Source organism: Ursus americanus, chromosome 4 (genome assembly GCF_024610735.1).
Source record: "Ursus americanus isolate L20-20 chromosome 4, mUrsAme1.1.p, whole genome shotgun sequence".
Lineage (NCBI taxonomy): Eukaryota > Metazoa > Chordata > Mammalia > Carnivora > Ursidae > Ursus > Ursus americanus.
In genome coordinates this window covers 13929485-13941530 of record NC_142130.1, presented here as the reverse complement: position 1 = coordinate 13941530, position 12046 = coordinate 13929485, and the positions used below count along the sequence as shown (strand labels likewise).

At 37.1% G+C, this 12046-nt stretch overlaps 1 protein-coding gene across 6 annotated transcripts in view; it reads right to left on the bottom strand.

Annotated features, from left to right (window-relative positions):
- NAALADL2 (N-acetylated alpha-linked acidic dipeptidase like 2) overlaps window positions 1–12046 on the bottom strand; it is a 1315864-nt gene that overhangs the window by 153620 nt on the left and 1150198 nt on the right. For all 6 annotated transcript variants that reach the window (XM_045788671.2, XM_087861406.1, XM_045788670.2 and 3 more), the window contains one exon: window positions 295–390. In XM_045788671.2, coding sequence (XP_045644627.2) covers window positions 295–390 — 96 coding nt within the window. The remainder of the gene's footprint in view (window positions 1–294; window positions 391–12046) is intronic.

Below are 12046 nucleotides of genomic sequence, written 5' to 3'. Positions count from 1 at the left end.
ACTTGAGAGTACACTACAAATCTACTTTCAGATGAAGGAAAAAAAACCCTTAATTGTTTTATTAAGGATTGAATTTGAATACAAATCATGCTATTGCTCTGTATGATCTTGATTGAGGAGTAGGTCATCCTCACTCCTTAGTAAAATAATGGGAGGTACTTAAAATCCTTTTGAGTATATTTTATAAATGAAAATATAAGATTTCTCTTGATTGGTTATTATCCTTTTCTCCATCTACTAACAAAAAACCCTCCAAACTTTCCCAACTTGCTCATGAATGCAGTGATCTCCTACCTTGGTAATGGTTTCATGAAGGTTGAAAAAAGGATCCATTTCTTCAATTTCTGTTGCATGTTTAGGGAAATGGGCCTCAGAGAGAAAACTTGGACCCTGTGGAAAATCAGAAAAGAAACATTTAAAACTCTTCATTGATTTTGTTTTTCAAGTGCTTATTGGATTTTCTTTAAAGATTCAAAGGACTCTAAATTGCTTTAAGTTTTCTGTTGATTGTTGGCCTTCATTCTGCTGATCTAATTAACCAACTGCAGAATACTTATAAATTAAAATGAGTAGAATTCTATAACTCTATTTTTATTTACAAAATAATTTTTTTTTTATTCAGAGGAAATAATTCTTTGCACACACCCCCCTTTTCCCAAATGCAGGGTTATATGTAAAGCAAGATATCTTGATAACAAAACCTACATGTGAAACTCCCTTCTCTGATTTACATGTTAAATTTTATGTTTTAAGGCTGGTAGGATGTAATGTTTTTGATAAACATGATTACCATCTAAAAAAGTCTAGGCAAAAGTGTGCATGACATCTTAAATATTGCAAAACTCACTTTAAAGCAATAGTAAGATATTTTGGATAGATTGGTCTCATGGCTCCACATGCTTCTAATAAAATGGTAGCATGCTGGCTGTATCAGAACCTTGGTGTTAAGATGGTCGAAACCAATCAGAGAAGCTTTTTTTTTTGTTTTTTTTTCAATCAGAAAAACTTCAACTAGTCATTTTGTACATCCGGATTTCAGGATTTAAGAAGACAGGATGCTGACAATGTTAGCATCTACTGTGGTCTAAATATTCATGCTCATCTAAAATTCCTGTATTGAAATCCTAATCGCCAAAGTAATCATAATAGGAGGTGGGGCATTTGGGAGGTGATTAGGTCATGTGGGATTCATCCTTGTAACTGGAATTAGTACCCTTATAAAAGAGGCCTCACAGAACTCCCTAGCACCTTCCTTTATGTGACAACACAACAAGAAGTTTGCAACCTAGAAAAGAGTCCTCACTCCATCACATTGGCACCCTGATCTTGGACTTCCTACCTCCAGAACTGTGAGAAATAACATTCTGTTGCTTTTTATGCCACTCAGTCTGTGATACTTTGTTGCAGCAATCCAAAAGGACTAAGACACTATGCAAAGTAATGATCTTGTAGTTATCAGCATTCTTAACATCCCATGAGATGATTATTACTTACTATATAAATATAGCTTATACTTAAAAACCCAAAGTAACTAGGATTTGTCTAGAAAATAGAAGAATTGGGACAGGATATATGTATATAGGTAGACTATTGAATGATAGATAATCTTTCTGAAGGCTATCATAAGGAAGAAAAATTCAATCAAATCTAGCCAGCAATGACTACAACAGGGTAACAAATTTAAACTGAATTCTATTAGAACTATTTAATAAAGCTATTTGTCTGAGCAATCCAGCAGTAGAACAGACTACTTTGGGATATCAATGATGAGAAAGAAAGATGTAGCTGATGGACTCTGAAGTCATACAGATGAGGACTAAAACTACTTTGAATAATACTGTGATCAAGCAAAAGTAATTTAGCTGTTTGCTCCAGTATATACCCACTTTTGGATAAAAAAACCGTGAACCAACCAGCTTACCTCTCTAGACAAAGAGCGTATTTATAAACACTTGTTTTATGTTCCTCTCCTCATTTTTCCCTCCAATCTAAAATTAGTCAGAAACTCTGCCCAGTTCCAACCAGTACCCTACTTTTTAAGGCTTCACCTAAAACCACACAACCAGGCTAAAATATCATAAATATCCTTCCCTAATTTCCCCATTTGGAGAGCCTACTAAGATTCAGTGTTATGGGTTGAATAATACGGTTGAATAATTAGAACTTGAATATCTCAGAATCTGATCTTTTTGGAAATAGGTCATTGCAGATGTAGCTACCTCATCTAGAATGAGGTTACACTGGAGTGGAGTGGGTCCCTAATACAATATGACTAGTGTCCTCCAAAAAGAGAAAATTTGGAGATAGATGTGTACACAGGGAGAAAACCATGTGAACATGAGGGCAAAGATCAGAGTGATAAGTCTACAAGCTGAGGAACTCCAGAGATTGTCAGAAAACTGCCAGAAGCTAGGCAAAAGGCTTGGGACAGATTTTTTTGTCACACATCTCAGAAGGAACCAACTCTGATACCACACAGAACAACGGATGTCTGCACACTCAATCTGTGGTACCTTGTTATGGCAGAGCCCTCGGAAACAAATACATTTAGTCAGGACGCTAGTCTTCCTCACTGCAATAGGTCTAATAAACTTAATTTTGTTTATCAATAAGGTTTTTTTGGAGGCATTTTGGGCAGTCAACATAGAAATACATTAAAATTTTGGTTTTGGCATTTAATAATTACACGATCTTAAACATCTTAATCTCCAAAGGATTAGTTACCACATCTAAAAAACTTAAATAACATACTTTACAGAGATGTTGTGAACTGTCCAATGCCTGCCACACAGGAGACACTACATTAATGGCATTGATGATAAGGCTAATAGCAATAAATATCATAATGATGCTGGTAAGGATGGCGATGATGTGGTGGTGATTACAGCAGGATGCTGAACTAAAGAAAATCCAGAGACTGCTCTATGATCCTATGAAAGACAGGGCATAGTTTGCATTTAGATATGTTTGTTTTTCTAAAGAGAGATATCTTTGAATCAACTTGAGTAAAAGAATGGCATGAATAATTTGCGTCATTCATTTTCATTTAATAATTTAAGCCTGAAGTCCTTAAAAAGTTTGTTTCATGAGTGGTTTTAAATGAACTTCTTGACATAATTTTATCGTGTTAGTTTACTCAGCAAAACAAAACTTCATAAATAGTGCAAAGGTAAAATATCAGCCCGCCTCAAATTGAATGATCCCGTGGAAGATAAATAGGGAGTTATAATTAATGAGGTTTTTATTGAACTTTCAATTATTTAGTAGCAGTGCATGTTAATTTAAATTATCCATATGAGCCTTATCCTCCAATGTAATCCCTTTCTTTCTCTTATGCCTTCACCTATCTCTTGCCATACCATTCTTTGTCGCTACTGCCTCATTTATTTAATTATTTAAAAAACGCTCATGTGCCCCTTCTACATGCCATTTACTGCACTAAGTGCAGGACACGATCTTTAATCGCATGGAGTTTAATCTAATGGGATTTGAACACACAATACATCAAATATCACTGTCTTTGAAAATATTAAGACACTACCATTCTTTACACATATGTGTGTGTGTGTGTGGGTATACATATATATATATATATATATATATATATATATATACATATATACATATACATATAACATTATCATTCACAGACAGGTATTTATATATCCTGACATAAAAATAATGAAAAGATTAAAAGAAGGGTATATGCTTTGTGAAAGTTTTCTACTACTATTACATTAACTCTGAGTGATGGTTGTTTAATAATGGCTCCCATCTGTAGATGAAGAGGAAAGTTAAGCACCATTAACCGCTTAGAAAGTATTTTTGTTTAGAACAATTATTGATAGCTTAAAATAAAGGAGAAAATCAAGATACATGAAAAACCTAACACTACATGTCTTCCACCTGGAGATCATAATAAAAATATTACAGAAGAAGGGATATTGATAAGAAAAATCTATCTAGGATATGGTGTAAAATTCTATTTCTCTCCCAGTCACTAACTTACTTACCCTTTCTGTAACATTTCACCATATTTAGGACACCTGCTTTCTTTCACCTCTTGTCTAATGTCACTGATTTTACCCTGCTGGTTCTCTAACTGTATATTATTCTCTACCTGAACTGGATTTTTTTTTTTAATCTTACTATCATTTTTAAGTGGTTTACTCTCGGTCTTCTCTTTTCTACAGGCTAAGGGTTTTATGTACTTTTCTGGCTTCAACTACCATCTTCAAAATGGTAATTTCCAAATCTTTATCTCCACACTTGATCCCTATTTTTAGTTCATGGTTTTTGTTTATTTATGCGATCCTTCAGCTGTATCAACTTATGTTCCAAATCACGATCTTGTGTTTCCCCAATTGTTGCCTTCATTTTTTATCTTGGATGACAGCATCATATCAATATTTTGCATATATTTATGCAAACATTTTGAAATTTTATGCTGTTCTTGGCTCCAATGTCACCCTTTGTACCACAGAACTGCATTAGTCAATTCCCTTCTAATCTACATATTTAGACAATTTTCTACAATTTTCCGTTGCTATAGTCTAGTTATTTATTACTTTTACCCAAACTATGGTCCCTACTGACTATACACCCACGTTTAAATTCATTAGTATGACATTTCACAAACAAGTCCTAGCCTTTTTTCTTTCACCTTTGAACAATTCTTTCTTTCCCATAAACTATTTTGCACCATTTCCATTTAGTTTCTGTTTATAGCATAGCAGGGTCTTCAACAAACTGGACCCACACTTACTTTTACTCTCTCTGTTCCTATACTTATGCCATTTCTTCACCTACCTGAAATGTTCTTCCTCTATCTGATTATCAGGCTTCTTTCTACAATTGCTTTCCTTGATCCTCACCAACCCATCAGAATTCATTGTGCTCTTGTCAGTGTTTCCATATCACTTTATATTTACTTTTCCTCATAATTTATTACATTGTGTTTTTGTTATATTTCTGTTTTCTTTACTATACTATGAGCCTTTTAAGAGTTGGGATCCCTTTTGTATTAAAATAGTAAAAAATGCCAGACAACCTTGAGTAAGTCATTAATCTTTCAATCTTGGTATCATCAATCCATAAGGTTGAAAAATGTAAATATGCTGGTCCTCCTCAGAGAGTTTATGTCAAAATTAAGCAAAGGAACAAAGCTTATGAATGTGCTCAGGAAGGAGGAAAGGACTACATTAAAACTGGGTGGTGTCTGATTTTTATCACATTTATCAGGAATTCTTTTTTTATGTAAGCAAAAGTTAGAGTTTTGAAATTTACTATAAATATGTGCTTGTGTATTGAACTCCTTGTGAAATTTCTCCTTTAAAATCTACATCTGTTAAGGTTTGAAAACCATTTCTGTAGGTGACCGTTAAGTCCTTAGACGGTTTTGAATAGAGCAAGTGATATTTTCAAGTGTGTGAATGAGGATGGCACACATTGACAAATCTGTAGGGGATAAATTTTAAAAAGATATGATGGGAAACAGGGAGTTTACAGGAAGGCTATTGCAATACTACAGTGAGAAAATATGAGAGACTAAACCAGGACAATAGTAGTAGAAACAGAGAGGAGGGGATCAGTTTAAGAAATATTTAAGATAAAATGTTTAAGATAAAGTGCTTGGTAGTTAATTGGATGTGGAAGTCTTTGGAGTCAAAATTGCAAGTATTTCTAGATTTGATAAAATAAGTGGATAGAAATTTCATTAATTTAGAAAATAAACAAACATGAAGATTTAGGACAAAAGAAATTAAATTTTAAACTTTTGAAGTAAGGTGTTTGTGAGATATCCATATAAACCTATCCCAGAAGATGAGTGACTATATTATTCAAGATGTGTTTGGGTCACAACCAAATTCCAAACAGGAATAAAAATTATTTGAGAAGCATGCACATAATAATCAAAATGTAAAGAAGACCATATGTAGTCTTAGAAGTATAGTGAGTATAGCCCAGATCTCTGAGAAATAGTGAGATCTCTGAATGGCACCTATATTTAAGGAAAAATAAAAACAAAACCCGTGGAAACATTATAGATAGAATAATCAGAGAAAGTAAACAGTAGCATAGGAGTTTGATTTTATGGGAGTCAAAAAGGTAGAGAACATCTGGCAATGAATAATCAATACTTCAAAGGAAGTAAAGAAATACAATAAGATGAAAATTATCCATTGGAAGTAGCATTTCAAAGACTCCTGGTGTCTTTTATCAGAGGGGTTTCTATGGATTAGTGAGCACAGGAGACAATGCAATCAGTTGAAGAGTAAATGAGAAATGCAACATTATGAACTACCTTATCCTCTCTAGAAATGCACATTAGGTTGAAAAGTTAAGAAAATATTTATCATTACCTAAAGAGAGTAAAAGAATCAGGGAAAAGTTTATTTGTTATATTTTAGACAGGATCAATGTGGACTTATTTTTAATGTGAGAGAAAGCATCCAGAAGATAAACAGATATTTAAAAAAAAACAGGGAAATCTTAGGGAAATAAATAGATCAGAGTCTTAAACGGAAGGAATTAAAAACTCAGGGAAACTACCCAGAAAACTGAATTGTTACTAGAGGAGCCACTGGAGAGAAAGGTGTTGAAATGAGGGTAGGATATAAATATGGTGGAAGACAGTGTTAGTACATATACATGGGTAAAGAAAACACTCAAAGGTTATATTTAACTCATTTCTAGACTAGATTGAGTTGACTAACCTTAAATTACTACCATACCAAAATATACACCCTTTGCATTTTTTTTGAGAAATAATCATTTAAAATATTTAGTCCATGTTGGGGTGCCTGGGTGGCGCAGTCCTTAAGTGTCTGCCTTCGGCTCAGGGCGTGATCCCAGCATTCTGGGATCAAGCCCCACATTAGGCTTCTCTGGTAGGAGCCTGCTTCTTCCTCTCCTGCTCCCCCTGCTTGTGTTCCCTCTCTCGCTGGCTGTCTCTCTATGTCAAATTAATAAATAAAAATCTTTAAAAAAATAAAAATAAAATAAAATATTTAGTCCATGTAGGTTTAATGGGTACTGAGCTAGACAAAAACATTCTGCACATGCCTTTTCTGTATAGTTCATACTTAACGAACATGACTTGGATGAATACAATAATATTTAAGGTGGAACTATTATGACCCTCTCCTTACAAATGGAGAATCGAGAACCAATGAGTTCCACACATTAGCTCAACGTCATACCATAAGTAAGTGGTAGAGCCTGGATACAAACCCAGATTTTTCTGATTCCACAGTCCACACTTTCATTCCTATGCCATGCCTACTCCTTACTGCCCAAATCCCCGTAGCCAAAGATTTTAGTTTTTTGAATTTAAGTGGAAAACGATGATCTTCCCCACCTCTTGTTCCAGTTCCTCCAAGACTTACTCTACATAAGCAACATAAACACTATGTACAGTCAAAGGATACAAAGACTCCCTGCTTAGACTAAATAAAATTGAATCTAAGAAGTCCCATGTGGGGTCAGAAAAAGATAGCAGAGGAGTAGGGGACCTTTTTTCAGCTGGTCCCCTGAATTGAACTGGATAGCTACCAGATCATCCTGAACACCCACAAAATCAGCCCAAGACGCAGGAAGATACATCTGGATCTCTACAAACGAAGATCTCCAGCGCTGAGTATTGAGGTACGAAGCAGGGCGCCGTAAATCTGCGCACAGATATCAGAAGATAAATGGAAGGGGGAGGGAGCTGACACACTCGGGCACCAGGAAGCAGTAGCCACCTGCACTGGGGAGCTGGCCAGACTCCCGGACCAGCAACCTCTAGAAAACAGACTGAGACCATGAGCCTGGGAATGTGCATGCGACCAGACTGAAAACTGGAGCTATGGAGCACTCCCTGGAACCGCACTGATACGGGGAGCTCAGGAGCGCGCGCAGGACCAGACTGATAACTGGAGCTCCGGAGCACACACTCGAACTAGACTGAAAAAGAGAGCTTGGGAGCGCGTGCATGGGACCAGACTGAAAACCAGCACTCCAGAGCATGCGCGAGCCACACTGAAATAGGGAGCTTGGGAGCACGCGTGGGAACCACAGGCGGTTGGTGGTGTTAGAAGCACAAAGGGTAGAGACGTGCGGGCCCTGGGAGTGAGGGTTGGGACACCGGCTGTGGGGCGCACATCCTGGGACGCTGCAGGGTTAGCAGCACTGACGGAAACAGAGTTAAAGTGGCCAGGAGAGCTCAGTGGAAAGCGGACTGCAATCTTTCTATACTGAGACTGAGGCTAGGATACAGCCACTGCTGCTCTGACTCTCAGAAGAGTCACAGAAAACCTCCAGGGAAAGCTGCCAGAGAACAAAAGCCCAGAAATTGCAGTTCGCATTGTGCCCATCCCCACCCCCCCTCACAGGGGAGGGGCAACTTTTCCCAAACAGGGTTGCCTGAGTATCAGCACACAGGTCCCTCCCCCAGAAAGCAGGCTGAAAAATCAAGAAGCCTACATCCCTAAGGTCCCTATAAAACAAGTGCACATTGCGTGGGTCCTGGTCAATAATTTGGGCTCTGTACATCCCTGCAACCTCTCCTCATCAGAATGACAAGGAGGAGGAATCCCCCCAACAAAGAAAAGATACAGAGGCTGTGGCCTCTGCCACAGAACTAATGGATATGGATATAACCAAATTGTCAGAAATGGAGTTCAGAGTAACAATGGTCAAGATCATGTGTAGGCTTGAAAAAAACATTAATGAAAATATTAATGAGAATATAGAATCTCTAAGGTCGGAAATGAGAGCAAATCTGGCAGAAATTAAAAATGCTATGAATCAAATACAGTCTATACTAGATGCTCTAATGGCCAGGGTAAATGAGGCAGAAAAGCGAATTAGTGAATTGAAAGATGGGATGGAAGAAAAGAAGGAAAAAATGGAAGCTTGGCTCAAAAAAAAAATCCAATCTCAAGAATGTAGATTACGGGAGATTACTGACTCAATGAAATGTTCCAATGTCAGAATCATCGGCATCCCCGAGGGGGTGGAGAAAGAGAGAGATCTAAAAGAGCTATTTGAACAAATTGTAGCTGAGAACTTCCCTAATCTGGCAAAAGAAACAAGCATTCGTGTCCAAGAGGCAGAGAGGACCCCTCCCAAGATCAATGAGAACAGACCTACACCACATCACATAATAGTGCAATTTGCAATTATTAGATCCAAGGATACCATCTTGAAAGCGGCCAGTTGGAAGAGAATCCTAACCCAAGCGGGAGGAACATCAGAATGACGTCAGACCTGTCTACAGAAACCTGGCAAGCCAGGAAAGGTTGGTAAGGCATATTCAGAGCTCTGAGAAGAACATGCAGCCAAGGATCCTTTCTCCACAAGGCTGTCATTTAGAATGAATGGAGAGACAAGGACCTTCCAAGATCGGCAGAAACTGAAAGAATATGTGACCACCAAGCCAGCCCTACAAGAAATATTGGGGGGGGGGGGGTTCTATCAAAGTAAAAAGACCCCAAGTGTGATACAGAAGAGAAATTTACAATCTATAGAAACAAAGACTTCACAGGCAACATGACATCATTAAAATCATATCTCTCAATAATCACTCTCAATGTGAATGGCCTAAATGCTCCCATAAAACACTACAGAGTTGTAGATTGGATAAAAAGGCATGACCCATCCATATGCTGTCTACCAGAGACTCATTTTGAACCTAAAGAAACATCCAGACTGAAAGTGAAGGGATGGAGAACCATTTTTCATGCCAATGGACCTCAAAAGAAAGCTGGGGTAGCAATTCTCATACTAGACAGATTAGATTTTAAACTAAAGACTGTAGTTAGAGACACAGAAGGACACTATATTATTCTTAAAGGATGTATCCAACAAGTGGATATGACAATCATAAATATCTATGCCCCCAACAGGGGAGCAGCTAGATACACAAGCCAACTCTTAACCAGAATAAAGAGACATATAGATAATAATACGTTAATAGTAGGGGACCTCAACACTCTGCTCTCAGCAATAGACAGATCATCTAAGCAGAAAATCAGCAAAGAAACAAGAGCTTTGAATGACATACTGGACCAGATGGACCTCAGGTATATACAGAACACTACACCCCAGAACAACAGAAGACTCATTCTTTTCAAATGCACATGGAACCTTCTCCAGAATAGACCATATATTGGGTCACAAAAGAGGTCTCAACCAATACCAGAAGACTAAGATTATTCCCTGCAAATGTCGGCCACAGCAACTTTTTTCATGACACATCTCCAAAGGCAAGAGAAACAAAAGAAAAAATGATCTTGTGGGACTTCATCACGATAAAAAGCTTCTGCACAGCCAAGGAAACAGTCAAAAAAAGCTAAGAGGCAGCCCACGGAATGGGAGAAGATATTTGCAAATGACACTACAGATAAAAGACTGGTATCCAAGATCTACAAAGAATTTCTCAAACTCAATACAGGAGAAACAAATAATCAAATCAAAAAATGGGCAGAAGATATGAACAGACACTTTTCCAATGAAGACATACAAATGGCTAACAGACACATGAAAAAATGTTAAAAATCATTAGCCATCAGGAAAATTCAAATCAAAACCACCATGAGATACCACCTTACACCAGTTAAAATGGCAAAAATGGACAAGGCAAGAAACAACAAATGTTGGAGAGGATGTGGAGAAAGGGGATCCCTCTTACACTGTTGGTGGGAATGCAAGTTGGTACAGCCACTCTGGAAAACAGTGTGCAGTTCCCTTAAAAAGTTAAAAATAGAGTTACCCTATGATCCAGCAATTACACTACTGGGTATTTACCCCAAAGATACAGACGTAGTGAAGAGAAGGGCCATATGCACTCAATGTTCATAGCAGCATTGTCCACAATAGCTAAATTGTGGAAGGAGCCAAGGTGCCCTTCAACAGACGAATGGATTAAGAAGATGTGGTCTATATATACAATGGAATATTACTCAGCCATCAGAAAGAATGATTACCCAACGTTCACAGCAACATGGACGGGACTGGAGGAGATTATGCTAAGTGAAATAAGTCAAGCAGAGAAAGACAATTATCATATGGTTTCACTCATTTATGGAACATAAGAAATAGCAGGAAGATCGGTAGGAGAAGGAAAGGAAGACTGAAGGGGGGTAAACAGAAGGAGGAATGAACCACGAGACACTATGGACTCTGGGAAACAAACTGAGGGCTTCAGAGGGGAGGGGGGTGGGAGATTGGGATAGGCTGGTGATGGGTATTAAGGAGGGCACGTATTGCATGGAACACGGGGTGTTATATGCAAACAATGAATCATAGAACACTACTTCAAAAACTAAGGATGTACTATACGGTGACTAACATAATATAATAAAAAATTATTATTAAAAAAAAGAAGAAGTCCCATGTGTACTTCCTTCACTGGAATAGTCTCCTTTCTGCAATAAGAGAATATACACATCAATACTTAAATTTAATATATGAAATTAAAACACTTGCAGGCTTTCAATGGCACTGACATTCATAATGTGCTGGGCTTAGGAAAAAGGTAATTACAGCCATAATTTTTGAAACATAATCTTCTCATTACTATTCAAGGTAAAACAGACCTGAGATAATGTGGAGTTTAAACAGAAATGTAACAATCCAAGGGTCAAATGTGGAACAATATTAGGACATTATTTTCTGAATTAACCCATTTTTTTCATTTCAATTATTTTTTCGAGTTCTAGGAGAGTCCATAGCATTGACTTTATTGAAAATATTGAAAATATTCAAGGTACCTTTATAGTTTTATTCATATTGAGATAGCATCCTAGTTTTAGACCTAATTGAACCATTATAAATCTTAATTTAACCTAGATACACAAAGTAAAACCTGGAAAATTCAAATGGTTAAACGATTTTCAAAAAGTTGCAAAACAGTTCCTGGAAAGCCAATCTAAGAATTACCGTGTGTGTGTGTGTGTGTGTGTCCATGTTCTTTAAATATTTTGCCTTTTCCTGTAAAGTACTTTTAAGAGGAGGATATAATTGTAATACAAGTCTTAAAAATGCATATCATTTCAATGAA